Source organism: Lontra canadensis, unplaced genomic scaffold, assembly GCF_010015895.1.
Source record: "Lontra canadensis isolate GAN:19392208 unplaced genomic scaffold, GSC_riverotter_1.0 scaffold137, whole genome shotgun sequence".
Classification (NCBI taxonomy): domain Eukaryota; kingdom Metazoa; phylum Chordata; class Mammalia; order Carnivora; family Mustelidae; genus Lontra; species Lontra canadensis.
The window spans coordinates 117,388-144,880 of NW_022631131.1; the positions used below are offsets into that span (position 1 = coordinate 117,388).

The 27,493-nt window shown below is 55.5% G+C and overlaps 2 protein-coding genes across 4 annotated transcripts in view; one reads left to right on the forward strand and one right to left on the reverse strand.

Annotated features, from left to right (window-relative positions):
- Positions 1 to 2,517: 2,517 nt before the first annotated feature.
- Positions 2,518 to 9,530, forward strand: CDK5R1 (cyclin dependent kinase 5 regulatory subunit 1). Of its 2 annotated transcripts, none has more exons than XM_032843250.1 (2): positions 2,518 to 2,536; positions 5,606 to 9,530. In XM_032843250.1, exon 2 carries the CDS (start codon positions 5,748 to 5,750, stop codon positions 6,669 to 6,671), a length of 924 nt encoding a protein of 307 aa, XP_032699141.1. In that variant the 5' UTR covers positions 2,518 to 2,536; positions 5,606 to 5,747; the 3' UTR covers positions 6,672 to 9,530. The 2 variants fall into 2 exon arrangements, with proteins under 2 accessions (XP_032699141.1, XP_032699140.1); XM_032843249.1 differs by lacking the exon at positions 2,518 to 2,536 and adding an exon at positions 4,798 to 5,292.
- A 3,229-nt stretch (positions 9,531 to 12,759) lies between these two features.
- MYO1D (myosin ID) overlaps positions 12,760 to 27,493 on the reverse strand; it is a 335,010-nt gene continuing 320,276 nt past the window's right edge. For both annotated transcript variants that reach the window (XM_032843261.1, XM_032843262.1), the window contains exon 22: positions 12,760 to 13,214. In XM_032843261.1, the coding sequence (XP_032699152.1) occupies positions 13,058 to 13,214 (157 nt within the window). In that variant the 3' untranslated portion in view covers positions 12,760 to 13,057. The remainder of the gene's footprint in view (positions 13,215 to 27,493) is intronic.

Here is a 27,493-nt window from a genome sequence, read left to right on the forward strand (position 1 = left end):
CCGACCCACCTGCTGGGCACCACCTCTCCTCCTCTTCAGAATTGGGTGTTTGCCTGACCATCAAAGCAACGACTTTTTATTCTGTTTGTACTGAACCAAAACAAACAACTGTGTATAGACTGCTATTTTCTTTTTTATTTGAAACGAGGCGTTTCGGTGTTCTTTCCCCTGCCACATGGCCTGTCACCCCCCCCCCCCCCCCCACCGGCCGACAACGGCTCCAGTAGACTGGCCAGAGGGCCCGCCGCCGCCACCGCCGCCGCACCTGCACGGCTCCGCGATGACCTGTGGAGGAATGGGGACGAGGCCAGGAGCTAGTGTCCACCAGGGCCACACGGGAGCAGTGTGGGCCCTTAGGGGGCCTGCTGTGCATGTGGCTCTTTTTAACACAGTAAACTAGATTAGACGTCAGTGTTTTAATTGCCCTTCTCCTCCGCTCTTCTCTGTCCTTTCTCTTTCCCCTCTCGACCAGGAGACCATCCCATGTCTCTCTTCCTCCCTCCTTCCCCTCTAGGGGAGTCGGGCTGTCTGAAATCCATCAGCTTCTCTCCCTGTCCCACTCCTCCTCCTGCTGTCAGATGGATTTAATCTTTTTTTAAACAAGTGAACATTGGAAATGAGACTGTGGGGTGTGGGTTTTTCTTTCTTGCTTTCTTTTCTTTTTTTTTTTTTTTTAAACCTTCGTTGTTGGGTTTTCGAGCAACCTCATGTCCCCCTCCCAGGGAGCTGCTTTATTTACCTCTTAGAAACTGACCGGCTGGGAGGTAGAGCATTGTATTTCAGCATGCTTTGTGTTATGGTAAGATTGTGTAATGAGGCTTTCTGCCATTTGGGCAGGTAAGCTTCTGCACCTCTGTCGCGCCCAGCTGTATTCCTTCCTCCTCTCATCCGTCTTCTCTTTAACTCCTCCCTTCCTGCCTCCTCCTGCTGGCCTCCTTTTCTCTTTCTTTCCCTTTCTCAGATTATCCTTCCAGGTTTTCGTAATAAATTTATATTTTGTAAAAGGATTTTGTTGTACCAGGTTTTGCATCCTCACTGAATCTGACTGGCTTTTACTTTCCTCTCCAAAATCAGGTTTTTGTTCTCAGCATCTCTCCCCATCATGTCCAGTCACTGTTTTGGTTTTGGCACCATCAATATCAAATGTACAAACGGTTCTTGCTAACCAACACCAGGTATATCTGATGTTCAGATGAGTTCCAATAAAAACAATTTTTTTTTTTTTTCAAAAAGTGTCCTTTTCTTGAGTGCTGGAGGGCTTCTGATCAAGTCTGCACAGCTCTGTAGCCTTCTAGACCCGCCAAAGCTCTGGTACATCATTTGCTTTGTGGGAGACCTTTAGATTTGGGGTAAAGTGGAGGGCTTTGGGTAAGAAAGGTGGTCAGTGAGGTCTGAAATGGGAGGTGGTGTGCAGGGATCCTTCTGGTTTTCCAAGGCAACAGGGTCCGGTGAGGATAGGGGGTTTGGGCTGCTTCCTTGGGAGGCAATTGTGCTATGAAGGTTCTATGAGGTGATACCACTGCAGGTGCCTGGAGAGTCCTTTTAGTTGTGGTTTTGTTTTTAGTTGGAATCCTCAAAAGCAGTGATTTTCATACCGCCTCTCAGACCCTGGCAGCAGCTTGAGGGGCTCTGAGGCCAAGGGGGCAGGGGGGGCGCTCACTGCCTGCTCCACTCCAGTCCCAACTGCGTTTTTACTCTGTTTCAGTTCTGTGGAGTCTCCTGTATAGTTTCACTTGCGGGAAGAATTTTGCTTTTTGCTGACCCTGCGGCAGAAGAGGGGGGAGTTCCCCAAGCACAGGGCAGCCCCGAGGCTCAGTTGGCAGCGGCCCTTCCTCTGCTCCCTTTGTGGGTCTGACGGTCTCTAGACCTGCGCTGTCCACTGTGCAGCCACTGGCCACACGTGGCTGCGGAGCCTTCGACATGGGGCTGGTTCCGAGTGTGCTGCTGCAAATGTAAACAAACCGGACTTTGGAGACAGTATGAAAAAAATGTAAAATAGCTCAACTTTTTTATATATATGTTGAAATATTTTGAGCATAATGGGCTAAATAAAATATATTATTAAAATCCACCCGTTTCTTCCTTTTTTTTTTTTTTTTTTTTAAATGTGGCTACTCGAAAATACTCAAACACCTGTGTGGCTTGCATCTGCAGCTCACGTTCTGTTTTTCTGGGCAGTGCTGCTCTAGGCCTCCAGGCCTGCTCTCCCTCCCTGGCCTCAGGTGCGCTGGGGCTGGGCACAGCTGAGTGGGCCTGGTGGCCCGTAGGCTGGCCTGGGCCTGGCTTCCTCACCCAGGGACCCTTCCTGGAACCAGCCCTCAGGGTGCCAAGGGTTTCTTGTGTGCTAAGGAGACCACGCTGGTGTTGGGGGCTGGCGCTGAGGCACTTGGCTCTGGAGCGCGGCTGCGGGCTCGTTACATAACCTGTGCTGCCCAGAAGCACCGCTAGATGCTGCTCTGTGATCCCTGAAGGAACAAGGCATGGCTTCCTCAGAAGCCAGGGCTTAGCCCTGCTTTATTTGGAGCCCTCCCGGAAGGTAGCCGGCTGGGGCCTTCTCTTTCTCAGGGTGGCGTGGGGATGAGGCCATGCAGAGGACAGGGATTCTCTGTGACACCTTGGATACCAACAGTGTAGATAAACAAGCAGGCTGGCCCTTCTGGCTATAGAATGAATAGGCTGGCTGACGTGAGGTCTGGAGCTCTTACCTACAGTTCTCTGAGGAAGACTGGGAAGAAAACAGCTCTGCCTTATTCAGCTGGGTCTGCGTTCTGGGCCTAGATTCTGCCGTTTCTGGCAGAATCTGCCTTGCCTTGCAACTGGAGCTGTGATGGGAATTGGGGGTGGTGGCGGTGGTGAGTGCCCCGAAACAGTGGGCACAGCAGGGGGGTGGACAGGACTTCCAGACAACCCCTTTCCTCGGTCAAAATAGCAAGTGGGCTGGCGGTGCGCATTTTGTTCGTGCTGGGCTGCAGACTTGGCTTTGCCTTTGACAAGTGTGACAAGGTTGAGGTAGTAACGCAAAGAGCTCTTCTTGAAGGTGCTTGGGAAGGCTGGGTGGATGACGGCGAGAGAGGATACCAGTGTGGCCAGACTGGAAAAGGGCCAGGCAAGGGCCTGCTGCTTTGCTTTGGGAAATGAAGTGGGGTAAAGCGGACCTTGGTCACTGCCTGCCATGAATCGGGATAGCTAGAACTGAAATTTGTAGGTACAAGTAACAGGGTGGCTTGAAGGTGAGGCTTACAGACTTCGATATCTAGGCATATTTTGTGAAGTGGAAAGCATTTAACCTCTGCTCAGCACCAGGATCCGAAGGGTACCTTGAGAGGCAGTGTGGACAAAGGCCCACTTGGGAGCTGGGCCTCTCCACCAGGGGGCCTGGAGGGAAAAAGGCTTTGCCTTGGAGACAGAGAGTCATTGGGCCAGGGGACCTGGAGTAGATTACTTCTTCAAACTCCTTACCCTCCTTTGTGTCGGGAAGGAGATAAGTTGCATCTCAAGAGTAAGAAGAGGTTGCACACAGAGGAACACGGGGAGGGAAGAGCCCGTTGAGCTAAGGGTTAGTTTTCATCGGAGTTAAGATTCGTGGGTGTTTCAGAAGTAGCCCTCTGGGTACACAATAATGCATTTTCCATTATATGGTCACCAAAGTCTTTAAAGCTTTCAGTTGCCACTGTTGACAAATTGCTGGGTTGTACATATACACATTCGATAGCAGCATTGTTTTTGTGTAGGGCCGTATGGAGGCAGCACTGGCAGAGCTGGCCCAGGTTGACGGCCTCGTGTGCTGGAGTGGCTTGGAGTCCGGGAATTGGTAGTTAATCTGGATTACCACGTATCTTTTGATCTAGAGGCGATAAGCTGGATGAAGATAGGTTTGACTCTTCTGGTTCTCCCGTTTGTGCATAACTCTAAATCAGTTTCCAGAATCAAACTAAAAGAAAAACAAATGAAGAATGGCTCTTGTGAAGGATCTGAATTCTTGTCTTTGAGAGGAACTGTTCTTACTGGAATAAGAATTTTACAATGACTGGCACCACGTCTACAAATGATAATGTGGTTAGCATGAAAAACATGAAAAACATCGAAATCAGAGGATCAAAGGGTTGGAAACGCAGTGGCTTCAGTTTTACTATAACTGATAGGAGGGCCACTGGAAATGTCGAGGTCACGTTTGTGAAGGATTGGCCCATCTCTGGGGCAGCGGCCCACCCGGGGGGCCTCAGAGCCCCGTCCCAGGTGGGTGGGGGAAAGCCAGTCGCTGTTACCTGGACCAGCCCAGAACTGCCTACGCCTCTCTGGCCTGGATTTCTATTTACCCGGGCTCTGGCCCTTTACCTGAGGTGCGGGAATACAGGCCCCCGGAGGGGGAGACATGAAAGTCGATGGGGCAGTCCATCAGGCTGTGAGTGGCTTCCGCAAAGGCTTCGCCTCCCCCGGCTCGGGGCCTTCCTCCTGGAGCTTCCAGGCTTCTTTCCCGGGGGACGAGGATGTTAATGGAAAAAAGGATCTCGGGGCCCCGGCCGGCCTCTGTGGATGGCGTCTGCCGCGGCAGCCTCAGCCCGAGCGGGCCGCGCGTCGCCAGGGCGGGGACGCGGCGGAGAGCGCCCCCGCGGTCCGCTGCTGCGGGCGCCGCGGCGGGAACAAAGGCAGCACGTGTCTGGGCGGGGCGGCGGGCGGGATCGGCCCTCGGCCCCGCCCCCGGCGCACGCCCTCCCGTCCCCCGCCCGGCCAGAGCTCGGCTGCGCGGGGCGCCGGGGACTCTCACGCGGCCGGGCGGCTGCTGGCGCGGCGGCGCAGAGCAGGCGGCGAGCGGTGCGGGAGGGGCGGCCCCGAGAGGCGGGGCGGGGCCGGTGCCGCGAGTACCCGCCGCCACCGCCCGAGTCCGGGTCCCAGATGGGGTGCGGCGAGTAGAGGCGCTCGGGCTCGCGGCCGCATCCCTGCCCGCACCGCGCGCGGGGGCTGGCGCTGAGGACCGCGGCGGCCCGGTTCCCAGGCCGGAGCAGGCCAGCTGGGGCCTGCGCGTGGGCCGCGTGCGCGCGCGCGCGTCCCCGACAGGGAGGCCTCTGAGGTGCGCGCCGGGGCGGGAGCGGGAACGGGAGCGCGGCGGCGGCGAAGGCGGCCGGCGGGGGGCGGGGCCGCGGCGCCTGCAGAACCTTGGACAGAAGCTCCGGAGCCGCCGCCGCCGAGCGCGAGCCCCGCCGAGCCCTGCCGAGCGCCGGGACCGCGGGCCCGAGCCGCGGCGCGCATTGCGGAGGGAGGGCGCGGAGCGCAGGAGTCGCCGCCGCCTGCCGGGTAAGCCTGCGCCTCGGAGCCGCCAGCTGCCCCCGAGGAGCCGCGGCCGGGGTCGGGGCCGCGCGCGGTGTCGAGGCAGGGGTCTCCCCCACCCCTCCCCCCGCCACCTCCGGCGGCGCCCGGGCCCCTCCCGCGGCTGTTCGGACCGCAGCGGCCGCGGCAGGCGGGCGGGGGGAGCCGCAGTGGAGGCGGCCGGGCTGCGGCGCGGGGGCGCGGGGCCGGGGCCAAGTCCGCGGGGGCCGCGTTGGGCCGGGTGGGGGAGCGCGGCGCCGAGCCCCGCCTGGTGCTGAGAACCATCTTGTTTTCCACGCAGATCCGAAGGGGCAGCACGCGCCCCCGGGAGCGCCCCCGCCTCCTGCCCGGGGCCGCCGCGGGCTCGCTGAGCTGTTCTCTCCCTCCGTCCGGCAGGCTGGGCGCGCAGGGGCGCGGGCCCCCGCCCGGCGCGCAGCGGCACCATGGGCACGGTGCTGTCCCTGTCCCCCAGCTACCGGAAGGCCACGTTGTTTGAGGATGGCGCGGCCACGGTGGGCCACTACACGGCCGTGCAGAACAGCAAGAACGCCAAGGACAAGAACCTGAAGCGGCACTCCATCATCTCTGTGCTGCCGTGGAAGAGGATCGTGGCCGTGTCGGCCAAGAAGAAGAACTCCAAGAAGGTGCAGCCGAACAGCAGCTACCAGAACAACATCACGCACCTCAACAATGAGAATCTGAAGAAGTCGCTGTCCTGCGCCAACCTGTCCACGTTCGCCCAGCCCCCACCGGCCCAGCCGCCCGCACCCGCTGCCGGCCAGCTCTCGGGCTCCCAGAGCGGGGTCTCCTCCTCCGTCAAGAAGGCCCCGCACCCTGCCCTCACCTCCACAGGGACGCCCAAACGTGTCATCGTCCAGGCGTCCACGAGCGAGCTGCTGCGCTGCCTGGGCGAGTTTCTGTGCCGCCGGTGCTACCGCCTAAAGCACCTGTCCCCCACGGACCCTGTGCTCTGGCTGCGCAGCGTGGACCGCTCGCTGCTCCTGCAGGGCTGGCAGGACCAGGGCTTCATCACGCCCGCCAACGTGGTCTTCCTCTACATGCTGTGCAGGGATGTCATCTCCTCCGAGGTGGGCTCGGACCACGAGCTCCAGGCCATCCTGCTGACCTGCCTGTACCTCTCCTACTCCTACATGGGCAACGAGATCTCCTACCCGCTCAAGCCCTTCCTGGTGGAGAGCTGCAAGGAGGCCTTTTGGGACCGCTGCCTCTCCGTCATCAACCTCATGAGCTCCAAGATGCTGCAGATCAACGCTGACCCGCACTACTTCACGCAGGTGTTCTCCGACCTGAAGAACGAGAGTGGTCAGGAGGACAAGAAGCGGCTCCTCCTTGGGCTTGATCGGTGAGCCCCGTGGCCCGCATCATGGCTCAAGGATTCCATTCATTTTTACAAAATTTATTATTAAGCAAATCAGATTTTGTGTACAGTATGTGTCTAGCAAAGCCACCGAGGGCCTCTCCCTTTCCATCGTCTCTCCTTGGGGTTTTCTTCAGCCCTGCCTAGAACTCTGGGCTCTTTTGAACTCCCGAACCTTGTGCAAAACCCAGAAGATGTATTCAGAGCCACCCGGGCTGCTGACCTCTCAACTCTGGGGAATTCAAAGGACTGAGCTGCCTCTGCGGCCTGTGTTCTTGCCGGACTGGGGCAGGTGAGGCTGCCCGCGGCCGCTCCTGGCACGGGAGCCGGAGAGGGGCCTCTGGCCAGTTGGCCTAGGGAGCAGTTGGCGTTCCCGGTTGGAGGTCTTTTCCTTGCTCTTGCTTTGGGTCATCCATTCTCCCAGAGGCCTGTGGAGCTGGCCATCCCGACCGAGCCCCGAGTAGGGTTGGGAGGCAAGGAGCCCACCCCCCGGGGACAACTCTTCAGTCGAGGAGAAGCTTGGCCTGGTACAAAGATTGGGGCCTGTCGTTTGACCATGCACCACCCCGGTTTGCTCTTTTTTCTTTTTCAGAGAGGAGGGCTTTCCTTTAGTGAAGACATGGACCTTGCCCCCTAGTCCCTTTAGCCCCTGCTCCCAGCTGTGTTGGCAGTGTTGGGTTAATGAGCTGGTTTGATTCATTAAGGTCTTCGATTTTGGGTCCCAGCTACAGGGGTGGGGTGCAGCTAGGGACAACTCCTTTCCTGGGTGAGTCTTTTCATTTGACTAATGCAGCTTACTCACCCTGTGGTGATGGCCAGGACAGCTGCAGGTGCCCATTACCAACAGCCTGCCTTCTGGGCAGGTGGGGTTGTCATGCCTGAGACCAGCCAGCGCCCACCTAAGGGCTAAGGCTTCTTGCTGGTGCATGACATTCATTCCGCAGAGTTGGGGTTGTGGGGGGTGATGTCAGGGATCAGGGCGATGTGGTCATGATGTACCCCTTGTCCCTACCCTTGTTCATTTCAAGCTGTTTTCAAACAGTTCAGTTTCTTCTGAAGACGAAGCCTTGCCCCGCAAGGCCCCATGAGACCACTGGATCTTGGGAGACAATTCCAAGATGGGCGTAGCGCTCCTGATCTTTGCTTTGGAAGCCTGCTGAACCTGTACCTGATCATTTGCAGCTGCTGGTTTGGGTTTCCACCTTACCCTAGTGGCTGTGAAAACACACCAGGTGTACTTAATCAATTTCCTTTCTAACTCTCCCAGATTGATGGCTTGGGACTTGGGAGAGGATTGGGAGAAGGAAGCGAACCTTCCTCGGTGGCCCATCACTCCAGCTTTGGGGAACAAAGACCAATGTGAAGGCGCTCTGGGGAGTCCTTGCTTCCAGTCCCCGTGCACCCCACCCCCTCCGGGGGAGTGCTGGGATAGGGGGCTGGGGGCAGGCAGAGGGGCCTTTGCCCTAGGATTAGGTTCCAGGTGGATGCTGGTTGTAGCTCGAGCACTACTGAAATTCACCCAAACAAGAGAAAGCTGTGAAACCCGGAGGTCCCAGTTTAAAAGAGGCCTGGAGGCGAGCTGCCGGCCCTGGGTGTTTCGGGATGAGAGGGGGAGGGCCCACCCGGGCTGGGATCAAGTTTGCCCCAGCTAGCCTCGGGCCCACGCTGAGCCTGAGCCTTTCCCGGGACTGCCGGATAATCCCGTGTGGAGCGGGAAGGAACCTGCTGGAAGGATCCTGCGGCTGCTGGCACGGACTTCTCAACGCCACCGCTTATTCTCCTCTCGGTCGGAGTTGTCACACAGCCTGTCTGTGCAGATCCCGCCACCACGTGTGACCCGAGGTAGGAGGCCCGTGGGGGCAGCAGGCCCTGACGGCCCGAAAGAGGGAGGTTCGGGAGCCCAGTCTCCAGAGGAGGGGCGCGCGTCTGTAGTCACTCTTCTCCGCGGCGGCCGAACTTGGCCTGAGACTGTGTGCATCGGTTGCGTCCCCAGGATTCCGGTTTTGTGTGTTTCCTTCTCTTTCTCCGTATTTATTTTTTTATTTCTCGGAGGAGGTGCAAATTTTAGGAGTGGCTGGTGGACCAAGGCAGCCAGTCTCAGGCTGCTCCCCCTCCACCCCGTCCCGTGTGAAGCCTGCGCCGTCCTCCTCCGCGCCCTCGTGCTGGGCAGTCCTGGGGTGCAGGGGCCGCTGGACTCTGTGCAGGCAGTGAACCCATTTGACATGCTGCTATGAAGACTACTTTTAGAACAACAATTAAAAAAAAAAAACTAACCTACGGAAAAGAAACAAACCCTTTATTCTTTCATTGTTGCTTTGACAGTGATCTCGTGCATGCGAACCAGGAGCATTTTGTGTCTTAAAAACAATCTTAGAACAGATGGCCGTGAACATTACACCCGTGCCCAGTCACAGGAATAATAGTTCAGGATTTGGTTTTTCTCTTTTTCTTGTAAACCTGAAGGGTTGCTATCTTCTTTCCATGCAGTTCTTAGAATTTAGTTTTGTTCCAGCAGTTGTTAAACTTGCAATGAGAAGAAAATGTGCCATTTTTTCCCCCACTCAGAATTATTCATCGCTGTATATTTGAAACTGCTAATTACACGTGCGGTGTATGTTGGTTCTTAGTGCAATTCGTTCTGTAGTTATTCTTTGACCAAACCGTGGGTATTGTTAATATTAATTTATATTTGTCTCATTTTGTATGTATGTGTAGTGTGTTTGTAAGTGTGTATGGTTTATAATCTGACAAGGTCATGAAGCTCAGTTTGGCTGTAACTTAATTCCCTCTCCCTTATTTTTATTTATTTTTGTACTGTGCTGATTAAATAAAATGCACTGACCATCCATTCCGTAGGCCTCTTGTCATTCACGAGCAGGCTGGGGGCCCCTTTTATAAATGATTCCTGCGCTCTGAATGTAATTGGATTTGTATCGTGGGGAGGGGCTGGGTGGTGGGGGGAGGGCAGGGCTCAGGGAGAGGGCTTAACTGGTGCTTTCAAGTTAAGGTGATTAAGAGAGAAGTGCAGGTTAAGTCAACTAGAGCTTAGCCTTGCCAAGGGCTGGTGGCAGGTGTTGCTCCCCCAAGGTACCCCGGGCTTGGCTTTGCAGAGCTGGGTGACTGGGACATGTGGCCAGGGGCCGAGGATTAGGCCCAGGCTTGGCCCTGTGAGGGCTGGTGTCATGACTCCCGCAGGGGCACCAGTCTTGGCTCCCTTCGGGGAGCTTGGCTCTGAGGCTGTTGCCCACGTATCCCTGGCCTGGCTCTGCTCAGCACCCACGGCCCAGAGGCTTCCTCTCTGGCCGGTGGCTGCAGAGTTGTGTCCACGTGGCTCAGACCTGCCACTTTAGCTGGGAGCAGGTTTCCAAGAGTGAGGAATCCAGCCCTGCGGCTCCCAGCCCACGATTGTGGCAAGAGTGGGGCCCCCTACTGGCGGTACTGCCAGCGGTCCTGGCCCCCTCCTGCCCCCAAGCCCAAGCTTCAGGGTTTTGGGCAGTGTGAACTTGAGCCTACCCAGGGCCTGCACCCTCTGGTCCCGCGGTGCCCTTGGACGCCAGGAAGGCATTTCCACCCAGCTTGCCCTGCGGGAGCGGTCTGCTCTGTGACGGGGGCCACCGGTTCTTCTCCGGGCCTTTCCCTCGGTCGGAGTTGCAGAAGCACGTTCTTTGCCACCAAGGACAGTGAGCGAGTGGGGAGCTGGGGGCTGGGGAGGCTCTGCCCTCTCTGGGGCCTTGCTGACCTGCCCCCACCCAGACAGGTTTGGATTCCTCCCGCTCCTTCTCTTGCCACCCCCCTTGTCCCCAGCCAGCCCTCCCGGGGAGAGGCCTCCAGCCGCTGTAGGCTTCCTTCGCTGATACGTGCCCTGACTTCAGTCAACACCACGCCGTGAACTTTGAGTCTGGAGTCTGACGTGCAGGCCTCAGAATGGAACGACGTGCTTTGATTGAACTCTGTTGCCTCCCAGACTTCCCGCTGGGTGTTCAATATTTTCGTTGAAAAGCCTCGGTAAATTAGCCTCCATTTTACCTTATTTGTGGTTAATGCTCCCTCCCATCCTCTGGGGCAACAGCTGACGTTTTACCAGCTGGAATGTCACAATGGTAGGTCTAGTTTTCAATCACAGATAAGCAGGACACCTTTAAAAATAAGATTTAATGCTTTATTGCTCTTGATGGTAAATCAAAATATGCTCTAGAAATAAAGTTAATTTAATGGAAAATAGGAATAAACGCAGCAAACCATAAAACTGCATTTAATTAGATCAAGAGAAACACTTCATTGCATACAATCACTGTGTCCTCCTGCTCGCCCCCCCTCCCCCAGCACCTGGAGGCACTGCAAAGCTGACGCCCTGAAGGCGGGAGCCTTCCCCAGCTGCCACATACTGGGATTCTGTTAGGACATCAGGAAAAAGTGCTTGTCGACTGGCCCTCGGCTGCAAGGGGCCGAGGAGCCCCAGGCAACCCCGAGAGGCGGCACGAAGGACCCCACCACCCACCCTCCTCCCCAGCCCCGGAAAGGCACTCCTTTTGGCATGTTCCATTTTGGTGCATCTAAAACATACATGTGCATGTCTCTAGCGTAAAGCAACAAGTTTGGGGGAAATGAGTGGAAAGGAGAGCAGGCGCCATCCCAGGGAGGATGGTTCCGCTAGTGTCAAGGTGATTGGCAAAACTCCGCTGCTAAACAGGCTGGTGGCGCCTCTGTGCGGGCAGGCAGCTGACCGGGCTTCCAGAATGAGAAAGGCTTTCTAAGGACCGATGCCAAGAGGATTCTTTGTCGCAAATTGCACATGGTGCAAAGGTTTTGCGGTTTTGGGGGCCATGGGGAGTCAGGCAGGGGGGTGTGGGGAAAACCGGGCTGCTTGTTGGGACCACCCGGCGGGTCGGCCAGGTCATGGTGGCAGGCGCCGGGCCAGGCACGGCAGGGGGCAGGGTGCTGCGCTCAGACACTAGTGTGTGTTGCAGAGTCAGGGTGGTGGCTCGGGATCAGGGGGAGGTGGTAGGAGGAGGGAGTGGGCAGCATCTGAGGCATAAAAAGTGAGGAGAACGTCAGCGCGTCCCTCTTTTATCTCCCAATGGTCTCCTCCCAAGCTGTGGGCTCCCCCTCAGCCTCCTCCCCACATTGGGGTGTCCCAGGTCTCTCCTTTTAAGTCTCCTGGCCTGGGCAGCCCGCGCTGCTCGGGGCTTGGGGCAGCGTCCTCAGTCGAGGCTCAGGAGCGGATGGGTCTCCGGAAGCATCCTGCTGGGCCCAGCCTGGCAAGACCGTGGCACTCTCCTGGCATGAGGTCTGCAGGCCCAGCCTGGGCCCCAGCTGTGGGGGTGGGGTGGGGAGGTGTATGCGGGGCTAGGGGGGCATCCTGGCCTGGCCTGCAGTGCCAGGACCCCCCCCCCCCACTCTGTTTCTGTCACTCTGCCCTTCTGGCCCTGGTCCTTGTTCTCCAAACGTGTCTGAAACAGAGGTGTCAGAAGGGGAAAACTTCAGACCCCCCTCACCCCCGCCGCCACTTGGAGTGCTCCCTGCCCCCTAGAATTCCGTTTTCTAATTGGTGCTCCCTCCGGGAGTGTGGGCACAGCAGACACTGTATCCGATGTGCAGCCCTGAGTGTTGCATATGTCACTGTGTGACTGCCATGGGCACAGGCCATGCAGTTAAGATGGGCCTTGGAGCACCTGCTCTGCTCTCTCCCAGAGAGGTGGCCTGTGGGCCCGGGGGTGGGGGGCAGGGGGGCGTGCAGGCTGGGCCGCCAGCTGGGCACGGCTGTTCTGGCCAGGGGCCGAGGGGCCGGCCCGACAGGTGAACCTGCCTCCCTGATGGCTCTGGCTGACTGCTGGGGAGAGGGGACCCACTGAGGAGCTCTGAGCCAGGGACCCTTAGGGGAAAGGGGTGGCGGGCTGTGCTTATGGAGAAAACAGGGCTATATCCCCAGCTCATCTCCAACGATATCCCCCAAACCCCCCAGGGGAGCACGTTTTGGGTTGGGAAAACTGCATCCACCCCTTGTGGTGTCAGGTGGTCAGTGGGTCAGGCATGTGGACCTCAACAGGCCAGTGGGGGTGGGGGGGGTGGCGGCGGGGGCCTCTGCCGACATTGAGTGGCCTCTGCGGGGAGCTGTGTCTGGGTGTGAGCCCAGGGGTCTGTGGCAGGGCGCCGGGGTCTTTGGTTTGTTGAGTGAGGGCTGTGGAAAGTGGGGGGAGAGGAGGATGGAGACCAAAGGCAGAAAACCAGCAAGAAAACCTCAGGGGAGGAGCCCTGGAGGAGGCAGGAGAGGGGCTCGGCCCCAAGCACGGAGGACTCTTGTGAGCTGATTTCTAGCGGGCGGTAGCGGGGAGTCAGCAAGTCAGACGGGGGCTGCAAGGCCTCCCCGGTGCGCGGTCAGTTCCCCGGCACGCTGAGGATGAAGCCGGAGCGGTTCTTGGTGAAGTCGGGCTCTGGCTGGTTGGTCCGCGTCTCCACGGAGACGGTGCACTTCTTGCCGTGCAGGCTGCACTGCACGGGGTTAGTGACGTTGACTTGAAGGTGGCGCTTCTCACTGGAAGAACCAGAAAGAGAAAGACCAGACAGGCAGTGAGCAGGCGGCCAGAGTGGGGTGAATGGCCCTGGCAACCCCTGGGGCCCACAGTGTGCCCAGCTCTCAGGGTCAGGGGCAGGGGCGATGCCCTCAGACAGGGTGAGGGCAGCAAAAGTCAGCGCTGGGCGGCAGCCTCAAGCCGGCAGAGAGTGGGGCTGCCACGGGGGCACCCAGCTTGCTGCGGGGGGACCAGAGCTGCGCAATGCGGCACCCTGGCCTGAGGTCGGGGACCTGGTCACTTGGGTGGGAAAGGTCAGCAGGGGTCATCAGAAGAGGCACGAGTTTCTGACTCGGGGCTACTGATCAGCAGTCTGTGGCCGCAACAGGGAGCCCTGGGAGGCATGTGGGGGTGGTGGGGGGACTGGAGATTCTTGCCTGTGGGCTCTGCCTGGTGAGAGAAAGGTGTCCTGGGAGTTCTGCCCAGTACGGGGCCCAGCAGGGAGAACGGGGGCTGACTCCTGCTTTCCCAGTGCCCTGAGCGGCCCTCGCCCACTCGGGGTCACCGAAGGCCTGCCTGGTAGATGCCCCCCGACCCCAAGTGCCAGTGCACCTGCCGCGGGCTGCCACGCTGCGGGCATTCCAGACGCCACCTCTTTGCCAAGTGGAGGAACACATGCAAAGTGGCGGGCACCTCCTGTGCGCTCTCACACAATGGCACACCCCACACCGTGGCTTGTGCCCCTCGGCTTTCTCGGAGCCAGAGATGCAAGGAGGAGGGCCTGTGTTGGCCGGGATCCGGGGCGCTGGGTGGGCTGGCAGGGCACGCAGCTCTGCTGTGCCCAGGTGTGTGCGAGGTGCTTTCCGGGCACGTGCTTGGCCTGACGGGAGGCGCGGCCCCTCGGACGAGGGACCTCCACGCCGCAGCGGGGGCTTCCCGGCACCTGTCTGCACGTGGCCAAGGATGTCGCGCTCGGGCTTCCTCCTGCCTCTTTCCCACCTGCCTTCTTCCTGGTCTGTCCCGGAGGCAGACGGTGGAGCAGGAGGAGGCTCGTGGTTATCACTTGTGGGCACTAAGTATCTAATACTTAATGTCTTGTCAGCTGCAGCTAAAACCTTGGCTTAGACAGATATTTTTAACTAGACTTGGACATAAATAGAGCCCGGCGGAGGCAGTGACTCAGGCACTGCTCTGATCCTGGGGGAGCCAGGGCTGTTGTGTGGGGTCTCGGTGAGGGCCCTGCGCTCCTGGTCCCCACTGTCATGCTAGCCCAGGGCAAGGAAAGCCCCCCCCCCCCCCCTTACAGCCCTGCCTGTGGCTGCAGATGCTTCTAGGACCTGGATCCTGCACCTTTCCCGGCTTAGTCAGCCTCCTGGTCCCTCTTGTCAACCTGGCACCGCCTCTGGGTCCCTCTGAGCTGGAATCACAACCCCTGGGGATGTCCCTCTTCTGGCTCTGGTAGAGGCATCCCTTTTGCCCTTGCCTGGTAGTGGGCACATGTCTTCCCTCAGTGCACTGCTGGGGACAGGCCCTGTCTCCCGCTTTCTGCGTCTGTGTCCCCCACCTACTCCATGGTACAGTAGTGTGCACGCAATGGGTTCTAGAGAAAGTCCTCAAAATGGCTCTAAAAGGGCCACATTCCAAATGGGGGGGGATGGTACTCACTAGCGACCCCCATGTTCTCATGTTTGTACCACTGGGAAAGGCTACTTTCAGTAGGGTCCTTCTGACTCCAGCCCTCCCCAGCCCTGAGTTCGGTGTCCACGCAGTGTGGCCCCTGAGTTCACTCTTCCTCCCTCTTTCGGGCTCTGGGCATCTCTAGCATCTGCTCTCAAGTCTCGGTGCAGGGGTGAGGCTGGTGGGAGAGGGAAGAGCAACCGGTTATGTAGATTGCAGAAGGAAGTCACAAGGGCCCAACTTCACCTTGTAAATGAGCCCCCCGGGTGGGGGTTGTAGGAGAGAAAAAGCTCCAGGCAGAGAACCGGAGCTCCAGGCTGCTGCTTCCTACACTGGGCGGGGCTGGATGCATCTCCGCTAGCCTTTATAGCAGCCTCAGCCCACGGTCTGGGCTCCACTTCCAGAATGCGAGTCCCAGAGGGCAGCAAGGGCCCTTAACAGGGCTCACGCAGCGCTGGTGTGGTGCGCAGGCCTCATGTCCCTTGCTCCGCACACCGCTCCCTGCCGCCAGCAACACAACTCCGCCAACTCCAAATACTCATACAGGCTGGGCTCAGTGAGGGCCGAAGCAGGCCCAGCCTGTGAAGTTCATCCCAAAGGGAAAGTGGCCAGACAGCCTGTAAAATGGGAGGCCTGCCCCTTAGCAAAGGAATATTCTCTATTCCCAAATTAAGTGACAGTCCGTGCCGGTGCTCCTGCTCCTTCCCTCGGCAGAGCCCTGAGGGGCCCTGTCCGGATTCCCAGCCTGTTTTCATGGAGTGCTGTGGGGTGTGGGCAGAAGTCAGGGGTGAGGGGCTACATGTGATGGTTTTAGGATAGAACAACGTGGGCTGCAAGGAGAACAGCCTTCTGGTCTTCAGGGCTGGGCTGAGCAACACCTGCCGGCGCTGTCTGCACACAGCCACCAATGGGTGACAAAGTGGGAGGACGTGGATGGAGTCTGGCGGCTCCTCAGCAAGTCGCACAGAATTATTACCCCACAACCCAGCAAGTCCTCCCACTCCTGGAGACACATCCAAGAGAACTGGAAGCAGAAGTTCACACAACACAACAACATTTACCATACTGATTACGGCAGCTTCACAGACCATAAACAGAAGGTAGAAATAACCCAAATATCTGTCAGCCAGTGAAGGGCCGGAGTGGCATATCCGCGCGGTGAAATACCGCTGAGCCGTAAAACGGAAGCACTGACACAGGCCCCAACACAGAGGACCCTGGAAAACAAGCTGAGAAGCCAGACACAAAAGCCATGTGTTGTGTATTTCCACTTGCAGGATATGTGCAGAACACCCAAATCCACAGGGATAGAAACAGAGGGGTGGGGTGTGGAGGGACTGCTTGAAGGGTATGGGGTTTCCTTCTGGGGTGACGAGAATATTCTGGAACTAGACGGCGGTGACGGCTGCATAGCACTGCAACTGTACTAAACGTGACTAATGGTAAATTTACGTTCTGTGTATTTTAAGCCACGATAACGAGAGAAAAAAAAAGTAGATTCCTCTGAAAGACTAATCGGGACCCCTGGGAGGTACAGTTGAGCATCCGATTCTTGGTCTTGGCTCAGGTCAGGATCTCAGGGTGGTGGGATGGAGCCCCGGCGTGAGCTCCGTGCTCCACGCAGGGTCTGCAGGCGATCCTCTCCCTCTGCCCTGCCCCCTGCTCATGCGTGTGTGCATTACAATAAAATATTTAAAGAAAAAAATTTTTAAAAGATTTTTTATTTGACAGAGAGAGTAGAGTAGGAACATGAGCAGGGGGAGTGAGAGAGGGAGAAGCAGCAGGCTTCCCGCTGAGCAGGGAGCCCGATGCAGAGCTCGATCCCAAGACCCCAGGATCATGATCCGAGCTGAAGGCAGACTCGTAACTGACTGAGCCACCCAGGTGCCCCTATACAATCTTGCATAAAGGACAAATAAGAACTTGCCCTCAAACTGTGTTTTCTTTCTCATCTCAAGCTCAACCCAAAATGGCTCTAAAACCAGCTAGGGGTTTCTTGTGCCTGTTTTGGGGACAGAGCAGTAGCTGGGTTCCAGGGGTGGCCAGGAAGTAGACCTTCTGGGAGCGTCAGCTGACCTCTCTGGCTGGACCTTCACCACACTAGAAATCTTTAGAGCACTAGAGTGACTTCCTCATCTTTTTAAGAAAAGGCAGATTTTATAGATGGGAGCAGGGTGTCTCCCTCCGATGGCACGCCAAGCCCAGTGACAGCTGCCGCTGGAGGCTGGCGGCAAGGGGAGGGCTGCTTTCCTCCCCGTCTTCTGTTACAGGACTTAATGGCTCAGCAAACTCTGGAATTCGGGGACTTTCATCTTGTTTCATCTGTTCCAAGCCATCACTGCAGGCAAATGGCCTTTATCGAATTACGTTCCTTCATTTTGCATTTAGACGCTGGTCCTCATTAGGGAAATCCATGGGTAAATGCAAGACCCCAGCAACAGGCGTCCCCGCATGAACTGTGGGGTTTCTTTGTAGGTCCTGCACAGAAAGGGGAAACCAAAGTATCCCTGGGAGCTGAATCGGCCTAGGAAGTGTCCACTCCTGTCCAGCCCCCTGCAGCTGGGATGGGGAGACCCCCACCCACCCAGAAACGAGTGGGCCACTTTCTCAAGGGCGTCGCCGGTGTTCCCCTCCAGAAGGGTGGTGACCCCATTTGGATAAATGTGCTCTAAGGGGGAACGTAGGGGGTGCGGGGTATAGTGCTGTGCCCTGGCGAGCACGTTCTCTGGGGGCCGGCAAGGTGTTCCCAAGTGTGAGGCTAATTCGACCTGTGCCCTCGGGTTTGCACACAGGATGTGGTGGGAGGAAGCTCGCCTTGCACCAGACGCAGGCAGGTTGTAAATAGAGGCCTCTCCAAGCGGTGAGTGGTGTGGTCAGCATTTCGTGCCGGACCCCCGGGGCCCAGAGTCAGGCCCTTCTCTAGGCACCTCTAGGATACAACGTGTTAGCTTGGGTGGTGGCTGGGATGCGCTATGGATGGGACAGCCAGAGCTTGTGTGTGCAGCTGTCCCTGTGCGTTTCGCGTCAGGAAGCAAGCCCCACGCTGCTGTGTCAAACCACACAAGGCTAGTCTTTCAAAACCCGGCTTCAGGAAATGCTACTTCTGTTTTTCTCGGGGCTGAAGGGCTACTCGGGTCGGGGTCACTTGTAAAGCGAGACTGAAGCCAACATCACTGGTCCTGAGAGTGGGGTATCCCAACTCCTGGTCTCCCGAGTCCTGTCTGGGTTGCTGCTGGTGAGGCACGGGGTCACCATTTTTAGTTAGAAGAGAAAACTTCCCTTGTCACGACACTTGTCTCGGCAGGCAGCTTGTTCTGAGGCCCCACGTCTGCCTCCACATCACTGAACAGAGTCTGCTCCCAGGTCTGGTGGGCAGAAACCCATGTCCCCTATTTGTGGCCTTGCCTCTGCTTTCTCCTCGCTGACCACCATCGCCCATTTCTTCCTGGCCTGCGGTCTGCCTGGCAGCTCTTCACTGAGCAGCTAACCTGGCTGGACCCTGGGTCCCGAGCTCAAGGTGCTCCCGTTCTTGATGGGGTGATGTGCATGGGACCCACAGAGGAGGGCCCCCTCAGCTGCCCTGGGCTTCCAGAGGTGGGGATGTCCAGACTGGCACTTAAGGAAGGACAAGGACTCCTACAGGAGTATCTTCTTACTTCTTAAGTTTTATCTTTAGTCCTTCTCCTCTCAGACATTTTCCCACAGTAGTGTCACCCCATGCCTGCGGTTTCAGTGACAGTTACCCAGTCAGTGTCCCCATCTTAGCATGGGGTCCAAGCACAGATCTGCTACCACCTACCAGAGAAACACCCTAAGCTGAGTCCTCATGTGTTCAATGCTGAGCTCATCCTCTTGGCCCCTTCCCCAAAACTGGCTCCCTCCTCTCATCACGCCTAGGATGGGGAGTGTGGTCATCATCTACCTGATCATGGAGGCCTGGAAGCCGCAAGTCAGCCTGGATCCTTCCTCTCCTTCCGCTGCCCACAGCGAGTCACCAACCTCTTGGTTCACTGCGTTTTCTCGGTCTCACTCCCTTGCTGTCACCATAGTCCAGAACTCAGCCCCGATGCAGCCTCCCAACAGACTCCTCTGCCTTCAGTTTGCCCCCTTCCCCCCTTCACACATGTCCTCCACATTGTCATCAGAGAGATCTTCTTAAGGCACAAAAAGATCCTGTCCCTCTCCTGCTAAAATCCCTTCAGTCATTCCCCAGAGCTCTTGAGAACCGCCTGCCCCCATCCTGGGCTGAGCCGGGTGTTTCTCTCTGTCCACTGTTCTCTCATAGCTCAGAGTGAGCAATGGTGCCCTGCTCATTCCATTGGCATGATGGGAGCTGACAAGCTTCCCTGATGGCTTGCTGGTGTCTAGGAATATGAATAGAATTCCACATAAAATCGGAAGTGGAGGCTAAAGGAAAACAAGGATAATCTCCTGGAGTTAGAAGAAAAGAGGGAGTACGAGGCTAGGGTTCAGCAAATGCCAAGCCTGGGGACATGCTGGCTTGAGCAGGCATCATGCCCAGGTCTGAGGTCTGGGAGGAGGCTGAGCCCTGGCAGGCTCCAAGATCTAGGAAAGGGTCACTGGAGTCTACCTTCAGGCCTGGCAAAGTGGCAAAGGAATCACTGTGTGGGAAAACACAGTTTTCCAGAAAAGACCTGAGACCTCAAGCTTTCTTCTTTTAACCTCCTGAAGAGCAAACCCACTGCAGATCACCAAATGGCAAACCACAAGAACACCCAGAGGAAAAAGATGCATTACTTGCAAAGGAAGAGTAGGCCTTCTCATCAAATGTGAAGAAATAATGAAAACAGACTCTTCCAAGCGTTGAAGGAAAATAACCGTCAACCTAGAATTCTATACCCAGCCAATTGCCTGGGTGTGCGGGCAAAACAATGACCAACTCCGACACCAAGGTAAATCTAAATAAGCATTCACTGTAAATAATAATAATAATAAAAATGAAAATGACTAACTTTGGGGGTTCAGTTGAGGATGGATCTAAATAAAGTCCTGGAAAACAACAACATGATAGACAGGTTGGTGGTTCTCAGGGAGGGACTTGGGTCCTTGCATCTGGGAGGAGGATGGGGATGACTCTGGATTTCCTAAGACCTGCATGGGCATAAAGAAAACGAATGGGAAACAAGAATGCTCAGCTAAAACGTATAAGACGGGAAGAAGTAGAAGGAAGTGGGAAAGACGCTCCCCTTCATCTAATGCAAGGTAGACAGGAGGGACAAAAGCAGCCAAGAAGAAACGTGGGAACAAGGAAACACGAATGTGGGTATGTAGACCCAGGTGTGTGAAGCTCTGTTAAAGGTGACTTCTTGGGTTTGATTTAGAAATGCAGCTACAGGGCACCTGGGTGGCTCAGTGGGTTAAAGCCTCTACCTTCGGCTCCGGTCATGATCTCAGGGTCCTGGGATTGAGCCCCACATCGGGCTCTCTGCTCGGTGGGGAACCCGTTTCCCCTTCTCCCTCTGCCTGCCTCTCTGCCTACTTGTGATCTCTGTCAAATAAAATCTTTAAAAAAGGAAAAAAGATCGTTCTATTGCTCACAAATGCTAACCATCACCCAAGCTTTCAGCGAGTTGTACTCTTTTTGCTGGTGGAGGGGGTCTCCCCTCGCTGCTGGCAGCTGCAGACAGATCGGGGTGCTGGCTGCCGAAGGTCGGGGTGGCTGGGGCAGTTTCTTAAAATAAGTGAAGTTTGACTCTTCCATTCAGGAATGATGTCTCTGTAGCAGGCAGTGCGGTTCAATAGCATTTTACCCACAGCCAACCTTCTCTCAAGGTCGGGAGTCAGTCCTCTGGAACCCTGCTCCTGCTTTATCAACCAGGTGTATGTCATGTCCTAAATCTCTGTGGTCATTTCGACAGTCTTCACAGCCTCTTCACCAGAAGCAGTTTACATCTCAAGAAACCACCACCTTCGTTCCTCTGTGAGAAGCAGCTCCTCCCCCACTCAGGGTTCATCATGAGGTTGCAGCAACTCTGTCCCTCTCCGGGCTCCACTTCTTATTCTACTTTTCTTGTAGTTTCTGCCACATCTGCACGGAGGTCTTGAACCCCTCAAAGTCCTCTGTGAGGGTGGGAATCTACTTGTCCCAAGTTCCTGTTAACATTAAGATTTTGACCTCTTCCCACGAATCACAAACATTTTTTTTTTTAAAGATTTTATTTATTTGACAGAGAGCAAGAGAGAATACCAGTGGTGGTGGGGGGGAACAGCAGGGAGAGGGAGAAGCAGGCTCTTCCCTGAGAAGAGAGCCTGATGCGGGGCTTGATCCCAGGACCCCAAGATCATGACCTGAGCCGAAGGCAGAGGCTTAACCCACTGAGCCACCTGGGGGCTCCAATCACAAGTGTTCTTAATGGCATCAGGAGAGAATGGTGAATCCTTTCTAGAAGGTTTTCATTATTTTGCTCTCTTAGGTCCGTCAGAGGACTCACCACCTGCGGCAGCTAGAGCCTTAGGAAATGTATTTCTGCAACAGGACTTGATATTACTCCTGATCCGTGTCCCTCACAGCTCTTGCGTGACCAAGTGCATTATCTGCGAGCCGCTGTATTTTGAAATGTATCTCTTCCTGAGCAGTGGCTCTCAACAGTGGGCTGAAGCTGCTCAGTAGACGATGATGTACACAGAACCCGCTGCATTAGCCCCTAACAGGAGGGTCAGCCTGTCCTCTGAAGCTTTGCACGGGCTTCTCCTTTCTAGCTCTGAAAGTCCTAGATGATGATGTCTTCCGAGAGACGGCTGTTTTGTCTACGCTGAAAACCTGCGGTTTGGCATGGCCGCCGTCATGAAGGATCTGACCTGGATCTCCTGGAGATCTTGCTGCAGCTTCTGCCTCAGCACCTGCTGCTTCCTCTTGCTGCTTCTCTGTTATGGAAAATGCTTCTTTTCTTAAACCTCATGAACTAACCTCCACCAGCTTCAGACTTTTCTTCTGCGGCTTCATCCCTCTCTCAACCTTCACAGAAGCGAAGAGAGTTGGGGCCTTGCTCTAGATTAGGCTTTGGCTTCCGGGAACGTCGTGGCTGGCTCGATCTTCTTTCGGACCCCAAGAACCTTCTCCATGTCAGTAATCAGCTGTGTCGCTTTCTCACTGTCCGTGTGTTCGCTGGAGGAGCCCTTCTAATCTCCTCCAGGCACTTTTCCTCTGCGTTCACAACTTGGCTGTTGGGTACGAGAGGCCTAGTTTCTGGTCTGTCTCCACTTTCGACGTGCCTTCCTCACTAAGCTTGGTCATGGTGGGCTTCTGATTGATGGTGAGAGATGTGCGACTCTTCCATTCCCTTGGGCACTTAGAAGCCACTGTAGGGTCATTCACGGCCCTGATTTCAAGACTGTTGTGTCTCCGGGAATAGGGAGGCTGGAGGGGAGGAAGAGAGACGTGAAGTGGGGGTTGGGGAGGGCGGCTGGTCGGTGGAGCAGTCAGAACATACACATTTCCTTATTCACCATCTTGTATGGGGGCAGATCTTGGCACCCAAAACAACTGTAGCAGTAACACCAAACACCACTGATCACGGATCACCCTAACAAATAACAATGAGAAAGTTCGAAATAGTGGGAGGATTACCAAAACGTGAGAGACAAAGTGAGCAAATGCTGCGGGGAAAAATGGCGGCAAGGGACTTGCTCGACTGTAAAAACATGCTTGGCGTTCAGTGGAGGAAGTGAAGCCCAGTAAAAGGAGGTGCTTCCGAGAATTCGGCTTCTGCTTCCCCATCTCCGATCCGTGAGGCATAGTAAAGGGAAACTCGATGAAACAAGGTATGCGTGTGTAATAACGAATTCAAGAACAGTTTTATAGATACCGGTTCACGGGATTCTCATGACTGGGTGAGGGAAGCTGCATTTTCAGAAGAGGAAATAAGGTGCAGAGACGCAAAATACCCGCCAAGGTCACACAGCGCCATCAGAATTTGAACCCAGGCAACCAGGCTTGAGTCCAAGCCTCCGCCCCTGTGAGTCCTGCCACTGAGAGTCACTAGAACATACCCGGGAGCTGGTCTCCCTGTTTACTACATGCTTCTGAGCACAGCACTGCTGCGTAGTTTTCATCCCCCTGTGGAGAGCCCCCTTGTGCGTTGTCTCCTCCAAAACAGGAGTTTCATAAATGTCTAGAGAAAGAATACTGGTTTTGTTTTTAAAGATTTTGTTTATTTATTTGACAGACAGAATTCACAAGTAGGCAGAGAGGCAGGCAGAGAGCGAGGGAAGCAGCTCCCTGCTGAGCAGAGAGTCCGATGTGGGGCTCGATCCCAGGACCCTGAGATCACGACCGGAGCTGAAGGCAGAGGCTTTAACCCACGGAGCCACCCAGGCGCCCCAGAATACTGGTTTTTAAAGAGCCATGACTGAGAAGGTGGCTGGGACTCTCTGGGGAGACCCGGGGCCAGCCTGGAGCATCTTCAGAGCAGGGTTGCTGAGAAGTGTGCCCCCGGCGCCTGGTTCTCAGCAAGGGTCTGTTTACATGCAGGGACCTACTAACAGGCACGAGTGAGGCTCACTCTTCAGAACACAAGAGTCCCTTTGCACAGCGACTCACGACCTTGCTTGGTCAATCCACGCTCTCCCGCATGAGGTGCTGCTGCCCCACTGCTGATGAAGTTCTCCGGGAAACAAGAGCGCTTGGACTGACGGAGTCTGGAAACACACACATGTATAAACAGAGACGTGCCGGCGAAGGCTGGTACTGCTTAGTAGTGTGCCTTGTGTAGATGTAAGGGTGTCTTAGATGGGGGCAGGGGAGGCTGACCATTGTCACGCATTTATCAAGAGCCTGCCGTGTACAAGGCACTGGAGGAAGCGTTTTACTACCTGCGCCCCCTCCTTTAATCCTCACCCAAACCTTAGCGGGTGCTGATGATGCCTGTGCTGCGGACGAGGACAGGGAAGCGCGGCTGGGTCACGCAGCTCCTCCCAGCTGCGGAGTGGGGAGGCTAGACCCAGCTCCAGGGTGTTGGTCTCGGGAGGGAACCCCATCTGCCCAGTCCCCACGCTCTTCTAGTGCTCGTGCAGCAGGCGTGGGATTCCTCGATCCCTGGCGCTCCTGAGCCAGGTACAAAAGCTTTCGGAATCTGCTAGAATGAGGCCTCGGCTGGGACGGTCTTGCCTGGGGCCACGCCCCCCACCGCATGCGCACTTTCGCAGCTTGTCTGTTTCCCTTTCCGGGTGTTTGCGTCTCTCACTCCTGGGCCAGAAGATGGTTGATGTTGCCAGGCACACTTGGCTCCAGGCAGTCAAAGGATGGGGCGCTGTCCTGGGGCTTGGAGAGTCTGTGCGCTGTTTTGACTCCTCCCTGGTGCATCTTGGGGTCTTGACTTTCCATTCGGAGTCCCCGAGGAAGGCTGTTTCTCCCTGGACACCTGGCTTCTGTTTCTGTCAACCGGAAGGTTCCTATTCTCTGTGTGTTGGCAGCTGTCCCCTGGCAAGGTGAAGCAGGGCATGGCCTCCTGTGGCCTCCGCACGCTGAAAGCAGCTCAGGGGAGCTCACCCCCGGAGGCTGGGGGTTGCCGCTGGTGTCTGAGTTGTGTCCCTCCCCTGCCATCGGGGACCGGAGACCGTGGCGATGAGGCGGCTTCGTTTTGCGTTATACATTTGGAATCTGGACTCTATTTAAAGGCTGCGTCTTTCTGTCCCTCCCAAAATGCCCAAATTTATGCTCAATGTGAGGGATAATGAAGCCTTTCAAAACCAAATGGTAAGAACAAAACCATACCCAGAGCTCCCTCAAATATGCAGAAAGAACCAAACACAGAAGCAACACGACAAAACACCACCAAACCGAACAAAAAAGCCTGCCACAGAACAAATGGGACAGCTGCTGGGAACGGGGCTGCCTCACAGGCTGGGTCAGGGGACACGTGGACCGTGTCCCATCATCTCTAACAAGAGGCCAGGTCTGCAAGCTCCTCTTCCCCACCTTTCTCTTAGAGCTCTCCCTTCTTTCCCACGTCCCTTCAGCTTCTTATCTCTGTGCTTGTGCTTGAAGGGGCTTTATTTTACTAAAAAAAAAAAAAACCCCAAAAACCTGTTTGAGAGTTCTATTTTTTTTTTTTTTAAACATCTTTGGTGTTTCCTGCTTACATTTCTACTTCTGTCTTGATGCTTCTGTTAACAGCACCTCCAAAGTTAGCACCATCTGTGAACGCTGGTGTTTATTTTCTACTCACATCGTTAATGAAGGTGCTAAGTAAGACCGGAGTGACATGACCCCGGACCACATCTTCCTCCGAACAGATGGGTTCTACTGGTTTGTCAGGGACACCATTCTATATCTGCCTGTTCAGCCCCTGAGGGTCAAGGAGCATCAGGACTTCAATCCGTGGTGGCCGTGGGTCACTCGACAGACACGGCAGTCCCCCATCTGCGAACAGAGCACTGAAGGGGGTCCCGGCTCCCCACAAACATACTGGGGGTACATGTACTGAAAGGAGACTCATGAAAAGAACGCATATACAAGATTAATTATTTTCACTGGGCTTGGCCTTAGAAGATGGCATTTTCTTTTTTAAGGATGGCATTTTTAATAAAAATTTATTTCAGAAAAAGAGAGAGAGGGTGAGCATGAGCAGGGGAAGCAGCAGGCGCAGGGAGAGGGAGAAGCAGCCTCCCCGCTGAGCAGGGAGCCCAACACGGGGCTCAACCCCAGGACCCCAAGATCATGACCCGAGTCAAAGGCAGACACTTAACCAACTGAGCCCCCCAGGCGCCCCAAGGATGGCATTTTTGAACAGTGTTGTTCTATTAATAAGCTCAGGAGTTCCTCAGCCTTGTCTTGAAACATGTTGACATCAAATGTCTGTGTCTAAGGCTCTGGGCTGCAAGATAATAAAACAGCTCCGTTCTCAAGGAGCTCACAGCCTGGGGGCGGGGGGAGGTGGACTGAACAAATGGCTACCATCTAAGGTACTAGAGCTGGCATCACTCAAGGGCTAGGGGGTGCGCGCAGGAAGCACACGGTGGAGGGAGGTGCCTAGTCCAAGCAGACGTGGAGGGCTTGGTGCAGCCTCCTGGCCTGTGTGGCCCAGGGCTCTGCCAGGCAGACACGCTCTCTGAACAAACCAGGCTCTCAGCGCCCTGATGGAGAACTGCTCTCTCTTCCTCACATGACTCTGCACAGACGTGGAGGAAAGCAGCTCCAGAACATGGTGCCCAGTCCCTGTGGGAACAGGCTCATGGTGAGCCCAGGGGGCTTGCCCAGCATGGCCGCTGTGTCTCTTTCCTTTCACAACACCCCCGAAGCTCTAACTGCACTTCCTCCCTGAAGCCCACCTGGCTTCCCCAGCACACATGGATCTCCAGAACCCTATAGACAGGAGGCAATGAACTGCCCCTCAGAGGGTGAGGAGGCCTTGGCCAGACAGAGATGACCCTGAAGCTTGATCTGAAAGTGAGATTTAGAGAATGCGGGGAGAATGGCAAGCATGGGCCCAGAGTTCAGGATTGAAGTGTGTTTGGAAGAGGGTGGTGGGAGCTGAGGCCAGCCAGATAGGCTGGGGTAGATGACAGGCAAGGAGTTTAGGCTTAGATCTATAGGCAATGGGACACCCTTAAGGATTCTTATTTTTTTATTTTTTTATTTTTTGAGAGACTGCATAAGCTGGGCGTGGGGGGCAGAAGGAGAGGGAGAAGGGGAAGCAGAGTCCAATGCGGCTCTCGAACTCACAACCCTGAGATCATGATCTGAGCTGAAATCAAGAGTTAGATGCTTAACTGACTGAGCCACCCAGGTGCCCCCTTAAGGATTCTTAGTAGGGGAGATAGAGAATACTTTGTTTTCTTCTATATGGGTACTACTGTCTGAAACTGACTTGTCTGAGTCTTGGCTGGCTTCCTGTCTGTCTTCCTGTGGCTCCCACCCCCTTCCCAAAGGTGAGCCCCATGGGAACTGGATCTTTCCATATCCCCCGTGCCTAAAAGGGTGTCTGGCTTACAGTACGTGCTTCAAGAGTGAAAACATGAAACTGACCGAGAGGAAGCAGGCGACGTGGAAGAGTGACTGGTGTGGGCATTCAGGGTGGAAAACCAGCTGGGATACTGCCAACTGAGGGAGTGAGGACAGTGCTTGATAAGAGGGCAAAGACAGGCCAAGTGCGAGAGATGCATCAGACTGAGAATCTGGTGACTGATGAATGTAAATGGTAAAAGGGGGTATGTCACGTTCTCAGCTCTTCAGCTTGGGCAACGGGAGAGACTGAGACAAGGAGTCTGGTTGTGGACACTGCTGAGCTCGACTTCCTCTGGAAAATTGTCCAAATGGTTTCACTACACATGATGTAGATTCAGGGGTTACACACCTTATTGCTCTCCTTCTCTTAAGGGAAACCTACCCAGTAAGGTAGGTCATATATCACAGCTGTTTCACAAATCCTACTCTGTATGTGGACTCTATTATAAAACCATTATTTACGATATTACTGTACTGCTGTGCTCTATTAGGCAGATAAGCCTAGAATTTGAGAATCCAGCGTCACCATGGCAAGTACAGTGGCCCACCTGAGCAACCGTGACTTTCCCAACCTGGTCGCTGCTCTCCTCCATTTGGGGTCCCTTCACGTTTCAAACCCTTTATATATATATATATATATATATATATATATATATATAT

Bases quoted from the DNA above. Each gene is read 5' to 3' on its own strand.
- CDK5R1 (XM_032843250.1), top strand. From the start codon at position 5,748: ATGGGCACGGTGCTGTCCCTGTCCCCCAGCTACCGGAAGGCCACGTTG.